The following is a 13,978-nucleotide window of genomic DNA, read 5'->3' as shown; positions in this document are numbered from 1 at the left end:
AGGTAATAGGCTGTTGTTTCTAATTTTAAAATCTTTTTGATTTTAGGCTTTGACAAAATTCTTGAAATGTGTTAATTGGGATCTACCTCAGGAGGCCAAACAGGCATTGGAACTTCTAGGAAAATGGAAGCCAATGGATGTAGAGGACTCCTTGGAGCTGTTATCTTCCCATTACACCAATCCAACTGTGAGGCGTTACGCCGTTGCACGTTTGCGGCAGGCAGATGACGAGGTACATTGTTACCCATTACCATTCTTTAATCTATAGCCTGATTATAGGCTCATTTACTCCTCCTGCTCCACCCTATGTGTGTATGTGCGTGTGTGTGTGTGTGTGTGTGTGTGTGTGTGTGTGTGTGAGAGAGAGAGAGAGAGAGAGGGAGAGAGGGAAAGAGCGAGAGACAGATGAGAGAGAGAGAGAAAGAGAGATTTTTAGAAGGGAAGAGGATATACTAGGTGTGTTTTCAGAAGTAAAATTAAAATATTCCTCCAAGGACTCTTCTGTGAAATGAAAATTTACTTCCTGATCTGTTACATGATAGGACAATCTCTCCCAGGACATTTACCTGGCAGCAGAGCTTGTATTGCTCTGTCTGGAAAAAGGAATTCTAATGAAAAATGGTTTAATGCAGCACCAGCTAGGGAATAATTCAGATCCCCTCTATCAGTCAGTATACAACAAGCCACATTTAATTGCAGCCTTGAAAAGCCCTTGGGGCCTTTAAAGCATAGAGATGCATGGTCATCTTATTCTCCTTCAAACTTCTCCCTTAAACTTTCAGCTGCTGACAATTATGTGTATATGTAGATTTGCTGAAGGTGGTTTTGAATCCTCTGGAAAGCTAAGCCTACAAACTTTATGCTGGCTATTTATATACTTATAAAACCACCAGGCAAGGAGGAACACTCTGCGGACACAAAGCATAGCTGGATTTTGTATTGGAGTTATTCCTAATAAAATAGAATAATCCAGCAATTTTTTTTAAGTTATTAATTTTTATACAGTGAATGCCTTTCCCAAACATACCTGATAATTTATGCTAGCCTGCAGGGCTTATGGGATACAGGATAACTTTTCTCAAGCCTCAATGTGTATAGGAATGTTGATTCCATAGAATAACTAATACTGAAGATCTTTTTCTAAAAAAGGTCATTTTGAATTTATAGTGGCAAAACATAGCATTTACTAAGATTGATGTATGTCTTTAATTATAGTAAAATATAAGCACTAAAGCGAATATTCTAGTGAATGCTCACATAGAATTTACACATCTTTAGCAGCTGCCATCTCACAGCTAGTCTTGCTTCACCTGTAACACCACTTATTTTCTCTTCTCCATTTCCTACCCCTCACCAGATTATTTGGAGGCAAATCTCAGCTATTGTATAATTTTACTGGAATAGTGTTTTTTACTCTCCTGTCAAAAAGCAATACTAAACACTGTGATTCAGCATATTATCTTCTTCCTTAACTGTTTTACTGTATCACAAGTAAAATTTATTACATATTTATTTGAAATGTAGAAATACTGAAAACTTTACTTTGAAATTCATTAGAAATTTAACTTAAGTTATTAATTCTCTATGCTTGACATGAGTCATAGCATTTAGCCTCTGGGCTATATAGTCAAGACAGTACCTTGATGTGGGTTCAGAATTTAAATAGAAAAATTATAAGTCCTAATCTTTGATTGTCTTGTTTCAATTCCGTCATGAGCTTCTAGGCTGAGTATTTGATTGTCTCTGGAGATTGTTGTTTTCATGCAGGTACTGAACAATTTCCAGACCATTTTATAATTTTTGTTATGAGGTAGAGGATAATGATAGAAACATTGTGTACACTTTAAATTACAAAGTATGGTAGTTTTTTTTTTTTAGGTTTTAGAGATCTTAATCTTTGAATACTTTTCTGAATTTAATTTGCTAATATTGTGTTTAGGAATTATTTATTTAAAATTTTTTCGTTAATGTTTATTTTTGAGAGAGAGAGAGAGAGAATGAACAGGGGAGGAGCAGAGAGAGAGGGAGACACAGAATTTGAAACAGGCTCTAGGCTCTGAGCTGTCAGCACAGAGCCTTATGTGGGGCTCAAACTCATGAACTGTTGAGATCAGGACCTGAGCTGAAGTTGGATACTTGAATGACTGAGCCACCCAGGTGCCCTTCAGGAATTTTTTAAAAGCCATATTTCTTATTGTGTGGTTCAAAAGGAGAGGTTCCCCGTTAGTTTGAGGAGAAAGTGGCATCTGAGATACACATTGAAAAAAAGAATAAATGTAAAAAAAGAGTAAATGTTCACAGTTGGACATGAGTTTACATTTTAAGTGGAGAGACCAAAATGAGCAAAGTCAAGGAGAATGAAAAGTACAAGGAAAATAGAAAGTATTTCACTTTAACAGGAATGTGGGATGTATGTAGCTAGCTATTCAGGAAATAAGATCAGAATCTGTGTCTTTCTAACTATAAATGCCTATATGAAGAATTACTCTTAATTCAGTAAGAAATGGGAAGTCAATGATTTTTGACATGAAATTTTGCCTGTGTACTATGAAGCATTAGAATTAACTTGTTATTGAGAGAAATGGTGATCACTATCTAGATAATATTCCATAGCTCCTAGGAAATTTTTACTGAATTGCCTCAGATGGAAACCTGATTTTTTTTTTCTTTTGTTTTACTCTGATGCTTATGCCCTTCATGCTCAGAGGAATTTTATGTTTTTCAAGATGCGACTATATTATGAGCAAACAGACTTTGTACAAATGAAAAGTGTAGTTTGAATGTAAGAATACCAGACTAACAAATCAGATAGGGATGAGTAACAAAAAGAGGAAGGTTTTCTTTTGAATTCTTCCTTTGTGGGGAATTTAATAATGATATAGCCTTTTTGATGTCATGTGGAAAGTCTTCTATAATTGGGAAGACATAACAGGTAATATACTCAGTAGCATTTTTGAAGCATGCCTTGGTAATGAGGGCTAGTGGTGAAACTCAAATACTTAATTCTCCTGAGAAAGATAATTGTCCTTAAATATACTAATAAATTTTTTGTTATGAAATTCACTTTTTTTACCTTAGAAAAAGCATACCTATTGCTATTAGATGTCCTAAGTCTCAAAAGAATAGTAGAAAATTAGTGTTTATGACTTCAGTTAAAAAATGGTTTTGGGGCACCTGGATGGCTCAGTCAGTTAAACTTTTTTTTTTTTTTTTTAATATTTTTATTTCTAGGAGAGAGAGAGACAGCGTGAGCAGGGGAGGGTCAGAGAGAGAGGGAGACACAGACTCTGAAATAGGCTTCAGGCTCTGAGCTGGCAGTCAGCACAGAGCCCGACGCGGGGCTTGAACCCACGAACCGCGAGATCATGACCCAAGCGAAAGTCGGATGCTTAACCGACTAAGCCATCCAGGTGCCCCTCAGTCAGTTAAACTCTTGATTTTGGGTTAGGTAGTGGTCTTCTGCTTTGTAAAATCGAGCTTTGCATGGGGCTCTGTGCTGACAGCCTGCTTGGGATTCTTTTTCTCTCCTTCTCTCTCTGCCCATCCTGCTTGCACACTCTCTCTCTCAAAATACATAAATAAACATTTTAAAAAATGGTTTTTAAAGAACAAAAAACTGTAGAGGTGCTCTGATACAGTCATTTGATTTCTCTGGCCACTGACATTGATATATTTGAATATGAATGAATAAGCCATATAAACTTTCATTTAATTTTTTGAGACAAAATCATAGTTAGTCATGAAATCCTGTGTATTATTCCCCTGTCACTATTTAGATAATGATAAAAATATTGACTATGTCAATGTAAGAAAAAAGTTATGAAAAAAAAAGAAATACAGTAGAGTATTAAGTAAACGAAAATAGGTTGTTGGGAGTGGTCTTTGTCCTCATGGAGTTTGCAATAAACTGGAGAAGATCAAGAGTAAGTAAGGAAATAACTACAAATTCTATAGCTGTTACAAATAAGGAAGGAAAGTGTGGACCCTGACTGAAGTTCTGACTGGGGATTTCACTTGGCTTATGAGCGTAAAGACGGGACTAAGAATGAGGTGGTAGTCAGATTATGAGTTTTGAGGGGCTAATTAGGTGAGTAGCAACTAGAACTTGAAGATAATTGTACTTTTAAAAAAGTGTTGGGAGTTTTGTGGATTTCTTCATTTTATAATTATTTTTAAAAGTAGGGTTTTTGGACTTTTCTTTTTTTAAATTTATTTTTATGTTTTATTATTTTTGAGAGAGAGAGAGAGAGAGAGAGACCGTGAGCAGGGGTCAGAGAGAGAGAGAGAGGAAGACACAGAATTTGAAGACAGCCTCCAGGCTCTGAGCTAGCTGTCTGCACAGAGCCCGACGCCGGGCTCGAACCCATGAACCGTGAGATCATGACCTGAACCGATGTGGACACTTAACTGACTGAGCCATGCAGGCGCCCCAGGACTTTTCTTAGTAGTCATTGGGAAGGGCTAAGAACTACATTTATAGAGAGTAAGATACGAATCATATCCATCCTAAACATTAAACTGAAAGAGTCTTTTTACGTTAAGGGAAAACTAGGAAAAGTAAAACTACTTTGATGCTTTTGAGTCCTAAGTATCCCATTAATTGTCAATAGCAGTATGGGAAATTTAACCTTAGGCATTTGTTTTTTCAAGCCATTATTGCTAGTTGGCAGGAAAGTAAGCTTTTCCCTTAACCAAGAGTGTTAAAAATTAAAATGTCTGTTTTATAAGATTTTTGCATTTAAGAAGCAACCCAAATTCTCTAAAACCTGAGCTTTCAAGGAGAAAACAAGAAGGAAGATCTCAGGATTCAAAAAAATCCTAACCAGAAAAGCTTATGAAACAGAAATTTTTTTGAGAACTTGAAAATTTGGAGTTTCTTTTGAAATCTTAGGACATAAAATGTTGTAATCTGATCTATTGATGTAAAAAAGATACTTCCTAAATTTTTTAGTTTTACACGAACCATCTTAATCCTTGTTTTGGTTTTTGCTTTTCTTTTTGGATACTACTTTAAATGAGGCATTTATTGGCCATTTACTCTGTGCCAGTCACTGTTCTGTGACTTTCTTCTGTTAACTGATTTAAATGTCACAACTCATCCTTAAGGTCTATATGATTATGTCCATTTTACAGATGAGGACCCCATGAGGCACCAAGAGGTTAAATAACCTAGTAACTTGCCAAAGGTAGCACAGCTGATAAGTGGTAGATGAAACTAAACTGTTGGCTTGATATTTAAGAATAAATGATGTCTATAATCAGTTGCATTTGTTTTTCTAATATTAGCTTATTTTTTGTTTGTTTTCCAGGATTTGTTGATGTACCTATTACAGCTGGTCCAAGCTCTCAAATATGAAAATTTTAATGACATAAAGAATGGATTAGAACCTACCAAGAAGGATAGTCACGGTTCAGTGTCAGAGAGTGTGTCAAATTCTGGAATAAATTCTGCAGAAATAGATAGGTATGGATATCCAGGGAGGACTTATGTTCAAATCTTAGTCTCCCGTCTTTTCAAACTTCTCCTTTCCTTTTCCCCCAGATGTACCAAGACCTCGTTGGTACAGAGTTTAAAGTTTTACCATTAAATGTGGCATATGCACTCATAGAACACAAATTATTATATTACAGAGCAATGGTTTGCAAGCTGTGGAGTCAGAATACTTGAGTGAAAATCCATTATCACTCTTGATTCTTGACTCTTGATCTTGACTCTGCCACTTACTAGCTGTGTAAGGTGCATATTCTCTGTGTGGCCCCAGTTTCTCATCTTAAAAATGGGGATATAATAATAGTGATCTTTGAGGGTTGTTGGAAGATTAAATGAGTTACTATACATAAAGCATTTAAGGTAGTGCTTGGTAAGGGTTCAAAACTGTTCATGCAAAAATAGAAAGGGTGGGACATGGTAGTGGACTCAAATATTTTATTGTAAAGTTTATGTTTTACACCTTTATGCTTTTCACTTTTTTCAGTAGTCATAATAAAAAAGAAATACCATAGTACTTGAATTAAAAGCTGTTAACAATAATAACAGTTAAGAACTCTCACCTCTGTAGCAGACACTGTGAAGGGGTCCACAGACATTAAGTCATTTTAATAATCCTCTCAAGTAGGTATTCATATCTGTCATTTAGAAATGAGGGACTAAACAGTGCAGGGTCTTACATCCTGCAAATGTAGAGTTGATTCCTAAGCTCATGTTCTTTCTACTTCGCCATTTTGCTTTTCATGAAGTCTTAAAAAATTAGATATAAATAGGAACCTTTTGGTGAGACACCTGAGGTTCAGTGATTCTGTGAAGGTCATGAGATTTGTCAATGACAGATGAGATCTAATTCAGATTTCCTGAATTAGTTTAAGGATTACAATTATCACATGGGCTCCAGTTTGTATATCTGAATTTTTCACTATGATTATGATACTGCTGTTTTTATCTTCTGTGTTTCATTTGAAGAAGAGCTGAAAAATGGGAAAGATCATTTTTTTCTTCCGTATGCTGCTTTATATTTTTTGTTTTTAAGAGAACAGACCATTGGCTTTGTCTCCCATTATACATTGGAGGCCTTCAATCTCCAGTCATGCTTATTTACCTTCTTCCTTTCTTCTGCCACCTAGAATATTATCATAGAAGTCTATTAAGATTTTATGACACAATGTAAACTGTAACTGAGTATTTCCCAATTATGATCTGCTGCCACTTCTATATTTTTTAAAAAGATAAAAAAAGAGATGGGCTGGTCTTGTTGTCAGATATGCTTGGGAAATGGTGGTTTAAATTAAAATGGGCTTTTTAAAAAACTACAGTACTTATTAAAAACCTTTGATACACCAGCTTGCACAAAAATCTTCCAAGAAGTCTGTTCCCCATATTTTTTGACTATAGGCTTTTTCCAGGAGATAATGTGACTCCAGTGTTACACAGAACATGCTTTAGGAAGTAGTACTTTAACCAGATGCAACTGAGGTGAACTGTACTTAAAAATGTATATCTTCTCTAACAGCGTATTTTAGCTATCTGTGATGTCTCCTGTTACTTTTTCAGCTCACAAATTATAACCAGCCCTCTTCCACCAGTGTCTTCCCCTCCTCCTGCATCTAAAACAAAAGACAGTTCAGATGGTGAAAATCTAGAGGTGAGTACAATGCTTTTCTGGTTTCCTACAGGAGAAATCTTATTTTATGTTGGCTTTTAAAACATTGATTTTGATTAATAAATGAAATATTGCAACCTTATTAAATAACTTATTTTATGATGCATGTTTATGACATTTCAGCTCAACAAAAGGTGCCAGATAATCTTCAATTCAAGGCATTTTATTGGTGCTTTGGACATATAAATGGATTAGTAAGCAATGTGAAAATAAACTGGGTTTAAATATTTTAGTAAGGAAACTCAGAATATTTATTGTTAACATTTATATGAATATTACTGTAATTGTTGGTATTTGTGATTACATTGTAGAAATGTATGACTTTGACACTGGGGCTTATATACTAAGTAGCTGTTTTTAACTCATACCAAAAAATTAAGTGAAATTCCTCTAAATAAGTAGACTGATTTTTGAGATAAAATAGACCAAATAGGCTCGTACTACTCTGAAAGGTACTTTTGGAAGTATATTTGCAGAAGCTGATGTAGTATGTTGTTGAATTTCTCCCTAAGACTTCTTCTAATTTGAAAAGAACTTTTCACATCTCTGATGTTGAAAACAAATAATGCATGCTTTGATACTAGAAAGTTCAGCTGATTTTTTAAATGTATATGCATATTGCTTTTAGTCAAATTTTAGGAGTTAATGTTGATGAATGAATTATTTCCTGCTTTTATTACTGTTAACTAGAGTTTGATACCTGCCTACTTTTTGCTAGAATAGAAAGTACCAAAAAAAGAATTTTACATTATGGGATCATAGAATCCTTAAGGGAGCCCTGTAAGGAACCATTTAGCTCCAGTTTAATTGTTTTGCCTTTTCAAAGCTAAGGTACATATAGATTGATTCAATAATTCATTCTTTCACACACGTTTTTAAAAGTTTATTTTTTTAAAAGTTTTTATTATTTTATATTAAAATTTTTCTTTATGTTTATTTTTGAGAGAGAGAGAGAGAGAGAGTGTGTGTATTAGTGGGGGAGAGACAGAGAGAGAGACACATACACAAAATCTGAAATAGGCTGTGTGCTCTGAGCTGTCAGTATAGAGCCCAATGCGGGGCTTGAACTCTTGAACCATGAGATCATGACATGAGCTGAAGTTGTATACTTAACCAACTGAGCCACCCAGGTGCACTTTAATTTATTTTGAGAGAGAGGGAGGGGAGAAAGAATCCCAAGCAGGGTCTGCACTGTCAGTGCGGAGCCTGATGTGAGGTTCGAACTCAGGAGCCCTGCGATCATGACTTGAGCTGAAACCGAGTCAGATGCTTAATCAACAAACACCCAGGCGTCCCTCACACACATTTTTATTTTTAAATATTTTATTTATTTCTAGGAGAGAGAGAGAGAGACAGCGTGAGTAGGGGAGGGTCAGAGAGAGAGGGAGTCACAGACTCTGAAATAGGCTCCAGGCTCTGAGCTGGCAGTCAGCACAGAGCCCGACGCGGAGCCCGAACCCACGAACCGCGAGATCATGACCTAAGCGAAAGTCGGACGCTTAACCGACTAAGCCACCCAGGTGGCCCTCTCACACATATTTTTTGAGCTCTTAGTACATACCAGAAACTATTCAAGGTGCTGGGGATGGTACAGGAGAGAACAAAACAATCAAAATCTTTGTCTTCGTGGAGCTTGTATTCTGGCATTTGGGTTGATGATAATGATACTTATATATAGTAGAAAAGATAATATCTACTTTTTAAGGAAAAATTAATCAGAGAAGGATGATACAGGGGTGTTGGGGTGGGATTAGACAGGTGCAGTTTTGAAAAGCAGTCAGGGAAAGCCTCCCTGGAAAAGTAACCTATTTTGTAAAGGTGATAGAGGTGAGGGAATAACCATCTGGGTGGTCTGGGGAGAAGAGCATGTGAAGCAGAGGGAACAACCAGTTTAAAGGCCAGAGCTTAAGTGTGTGAGGAACAGCAGAGGATGCCTAGCTCCAGAGAGTGCGCAGAGGGGAGCGTGGGAGAAGAATGAGTCCAGGAAAGAGCGGGAGAATAGTCATGCAGCAGGGCCTTGTAGGCCATGTTACCAAATGACTTTTACTGGGAAACTTGAAATAATCCACATAAGACTTGTTGGTGGCTTGAACTAGGGCAGTTTACAATGAAGAGTGTGTGAGGTGATTGGATTCTGAATGTTATATTCATAATACAGTTTTACATACTGTCACTCAAACTTAAGGCTAAAAATAAAAACAGTTCTTATATATTTCTGATTACTTCTGTTGTGAAAGAAGATACATTCCCTAATTGTTGGTTATACACCATTGTACATGTCTGTTTGACTTGTCTGTTATTACTCAGCTAAATAGTTTCTTAAAGGGTTTATGTAATTCAAGCTTTCCCAGAAAGCACTGGGACTTATTTTGAGTTCTTTTCCCCTCCCTTTTCATGTATTGCCCCCAGCAGAGTAATAATACTGTACAAGCAGTCATCACCTTTAAGGTACTTCTAAATGATTAAGTGTTTAGAGGTGTCAAGGTATTATCTGACTAAGCTGAAATTCCCTCTCTCATCACTGCAGATAACTTACATTCTTGTCTTCTCTCTGACACTTGAAGAGTGCCTTGCCTTTTCCCATCTTTTCTTTCCCTGTTCTTAGGGTTTTAGGAAACCGATATGTATGTCTGGTCAAGTGTTAGAAATAAAATAGAAACTCAGGGGTGCATGAGTGGCTCAGTCAGATAAACATCCGACTTTGGCTCAGGTCATGATCTCAAGGTCTGTGAGTTTGAGCACCACATGGAGCTCCGTGCTGACAGCTCAGATCCTGGAACCTGCTTCTGATTCTGTGTCTCCCTTCTCTCTGCTCCTCCCCCACTCATGCTCTGTCTCTCTCTCAAAAATAAACATTAAAAATAATTTTAAAAATAGAAATAAAATAGAACTCAATCTCATTGCTCACATATGGTCATTTTCTGTAAATTCCCTGGATTCTTGAAAAGAAGATATATTCCCCAATTGTCGGGTACACCATTATACATTTTTTACTAGAACAAGCGTGAAGCTTTTCTGTGTTTGCTCTCTTAAGAATTAGGTTAAAATTCCCTCTGTATTCTGGTAGAATTGTCAATCCCTTCCCCCCACCCCCTGCCCTGGTTGATGTTTGCTTTAAACATTTGGAAACTGTTATATTAGGTGCATTTAAGTAAATTGAATGTTTTATCACTGTTCATTAGTAACCTTTATATTTAATCATAATTTTTGCTTTAAAGTCTGTTTTGTTTGATAATAATGGAACTTTGTCTTGATCAGTGTTCACTGGTACACTTTTCAGTCTTTTTATTTCAGGTTTTCTCTGGAAAACATGCAGCTAGAGTTTGTTTTTCAATCCTGTTTAACACTATTGTCTTTTAACTGAAACTCTTATCCCATTTTTATTGTGTTTACAGCTCTATATGGATTTATTTCCATGTGGTGGTATTTTTCTCTCCTTAAATATTTTTTCTTTGCTCTCTTTGGTTGGATCCCCTCCCTATCGTTTGTCTCTACCCCCAGCTTGGAGGTTATGTTGTCTCTATCAATTCTTTAACTGGCTGTTTTAGGTATTTTAACATCTATCTTTTAATTTTGGCATAAGAAGTATTGTCCTAATTATTTAATTCCCTAATTAGATATTATTGTTATACATAGTAGTAATAAGTACTTAGAGGTATTTACCTGTGTTTTTATTTACTGTTTCTTTTTGTATCTTTGACCTTTAATATGAGGTCGTTTTTTTCCCTAAAATATATTTTTTCCTAGTTTAAAAATTTTTTAAATTGTTTACCCAAATTGAGTTTAAAAATTTATAGTATGTTTATATATACTAACAAGTAGTACATTTGTTTCACAGATATTTTTATATTTAATTCTTCCCTGTTTATGCTCTATAAATTGTTTTTTTAATGAAAAAAGCATACTGTCAAAAGAAATATATATTTTCTATTCAAGTATACATGTAAAACAACATAAGAGCATAATGTCCTTCTCAGAAAGTCAGATAAACTTCAGGCTTAGACTCTACCTGTTAAATTCATGGTTTCAGTATTATGGCTTTCTGATTGAGGCATTTCCTTACTGGACATTTAAATGTTGCCCATTTAAAATCTACTGCTGAGGTTTTATCTCTAAAATTAGAGATAAAATTCTTGCCACCTCTGATAGCATCTGACATACCTGCTCTGTGATAACAGCCTTTGATTACTAGAGCTTACTTTCTGAATACCCCTACTGTATAGACACTTCTAATCCATTGATCTCTATTCCTTTTTTTTTTTTTTTTTTGTTCATCAGCCCCCTTCAATATTTGCTTTCCTTTGGCTCAACATTTTAATTTTTTAATCATTTTTAACATTTTAATCATTTTTTATTGGTACCTTCAGTTTCCCTAGTGAAATTGCAACTATTGATAAGCCTAATTAATTATCTAATTGCTTTATGCTTGAATATTGCTGAAGAAAAGCACATAGCCTAGCATGTTGGCATTACTATAAATTCATGATCACAGACATCAGGTGGATACTCAATGCTGTTTGCCATCTTACATTTCTCTCCGTGGGCTGGGTTGCTCTCCCTGCTCTGTGATGGCTCCTTCCTACTTTTTCTCTTCTATTCTTCATGCCCTGCCTTGCACTTATTGGAAACAAATAGAAGTCACTAAGTAAGAATGGTCTCAATTTCCTATCACCAGAATTTACAGAATCCTTTTCCATCCTTCCCTTCTGTTTTCTTACACAGAAGTATAACACCCTTTAAAGATAGGCTCTCTTATGTCGGTATCTCCCATCTGAAAAATTCAGAAATGAAACAAACAAAACAAAAACTCTTCCTTGGCACCACATCCTTTGAAACAGCTTTATGATCAAGCTTCTAAAAGGATTTGTTTATACAAACTGACTCTTCTTCCTTTCTTTCCATTCTTGAACTCACATCATTCTTGCCTTTGCTTCCCATCTTTATATCAGAATTTACTTTGCTAAAGTTGGAAATGACTTTAATGTTTGTGGTTATATATATTTCTCAGTTCCTTTTTTGCAGTATTTAGCAAAGTAAATGGCTCCCTTCTTGAAGGACTCTTCTCATGGTTTAGATGCTACCATACAGCCCATGTTTTCCTCCTCACCTCTCTGGCTGTGCCTTCTCAATTCTCTTTCTCAGCACTTTGTCTGCTGCCTGACATCTTAATGTTCCTCAAGGTCCTCTTCTAGTCTCAATTTATACTCTTGCCCCAGGTTGTACTGATAATCTCAAATTTATGTATCTTGTACATTTCTCTCATCTGAGTTTTAGATTCATATATCCAGAAACCTACTTAATCTCCCTTCATTGTATATCTGGCAGACATTTCAAAGTTAGTATTTTAAAATACAATTTTCTCTCCCCACACTCCAGCCTGTTCTTCGGCTGGAATTTCCATCTGTCATGTAGCAGATCAGCCCATTTGCTAATGGGAGTTACTGTCCATTCTTTTCTTTCCTTCTTCTTTTCCATCAGCAAGTCTTATTAATTATACTTCCCAAATGTTTTAAAAATCTGTTTTTTTCTCTACATCTTCACTCTCAAGGGTCACTCTTGTTGACTACTCTAATAGCATCCTAACTGATCTCAGGCCTATACTCCTCAGAGCAACTGGTATCATTTTAATAAAACAGAAATCAGATCATCTCATTCTCCTGCTTAAGACTTTTTGTTCAGTATCCATTGCTTTGCAGACAGAATCCTTACTGAATAGTATGACCTTAAAAGTCTTGCACAATTGGGCTTTGCCTGCTTTTTTAGCCTCCTTTACTTCCATGTTCACCATATTTTAGCTCTACCAGGCCTCTTTAAAATTTCTTTAACAGTCAAGTCTAGGGCTTCTGTACATAGTATCATTTTGGTCTTGCCTAATACACCTCCGCATCGTGGCCTTTTCTGACCTCCTGTGATCTGAATTATTCCTCTCACTTTCTTTGATGTCTCTCTTCTCCACTAAATGCTAAACTCTAGTAGGACTAGTAACTCTGTGAACCATGATGTTATTAACCTCTCATATATTGCTTCATTTAGAATAAACATTGGATGAAGGGATGGGGGGGGGATAGTTGGATGTGTGAAAATCTGATTTGTGACAAGAGCTATGCAGATGAAAATGATAGACAAGGGTAGACTCTCTTCTTCCCTTGTTATTAGCAGATGGTAATAAATATACATTTCTTTTAATTCTTTCAGCAAGATCTCTGTACCTTCTTGATATCAAGAGCCTGCAAAAACTCAACACTGGCTAATTACTTATACTGGTATGTGAAATAACTTTCTGTTTATTTTCTTATTACTGGTTAGGAGTAATTTTTCCCTATACTGTAAACATAAAGGCAGTTTAAAATAAGGTATACGAAGTCATCGAAAGCCTAAGTGCAGTACTTACATCTATCTGGCTATATTTCTTAACAACTGTGCTCATGGAAATGCTTGTTGGCTCCACTGTTTCTCTTCCTTTTACTGATTTTTCAGGATCTCAGGTAAAAATGGGTAATGGATTTTGCAGTTGGATGTCTGTTTGCCTTTTATGTTATTTAAGTAAAGTATGATACATCAAAATCCTTCAGAAGTGTGCATTTTCACATTATTTACCAAAACATTGGAGTAATGCAAACATAGGAAGTTGGAATTTGAAGTCACCTCTCTCATTGATGAAGAACCTGAGGCAGAGGCATGATGTAACTGAATTGAGCAGAACTTCAGTTAGAATTAGATCATTTATTTAGCACTTTGCCATTTACAGAATGCTTTCAATGACCTTTTCTCACTGTTTCCATGAAGTTAAATAGGACAAGTAGAATTATCTGTATTTTACATAA

The 13,978-nt window shown here is 35.8% G+C and overlaps 1 protein-coding gene across 2 annotated transcripts in view; it reads left to right on the top strand.

Moving 5' to 3' along the window:
- PIK3C3 (phosphatidylinositol 3-kinase catalytic subunit type 3) overlaps positions 1-13,978 on the top strand; it is a 150,246-nt gene that overhangs the window by 72,545 nt on the left and 63,723 nt on the right. For both annotated transcript variants that reach the window (XM_039221755.1, XM_039221754.1), the window contains 4 exons: positions 47-232; positions 5,310-5,464; positions 7,046-7,136; positions 13,350-13,417. In XM_039221755.1, coding sequence (XP_039077686.1) covers positions 47-232; positions 5,310-5,464; positions 7,046-7,136; positions 13,350-13,417 — 500 coding nt within the window. The remainder of the gene's footprint in view (positions 1-46; positions 233-5,309; positions 5,465-7,045; positions 7,137-13,349; positions 13,418-13,978) is intronic.

The sequence above is a fragment of the Hyaena hyaena genome, unplaced genomic scaffold (assembly GCF_003009895.1).
Source record: "Hyaena hyaena isolate Hyena2069 unplaced genomic scaffold, ASM300989v1 scaffold_1007, whole genome shotgun sequence".
Taxonomy (NCBI): Eukaryota; Metazoa; Chordata; class Mammalia; order Carnivora; family Hyaenidae; genus Hyaena; species Hyaena hyaena.
This window is presented reverse-complemented; position numbering and strand designations above follow the sequence as displayed.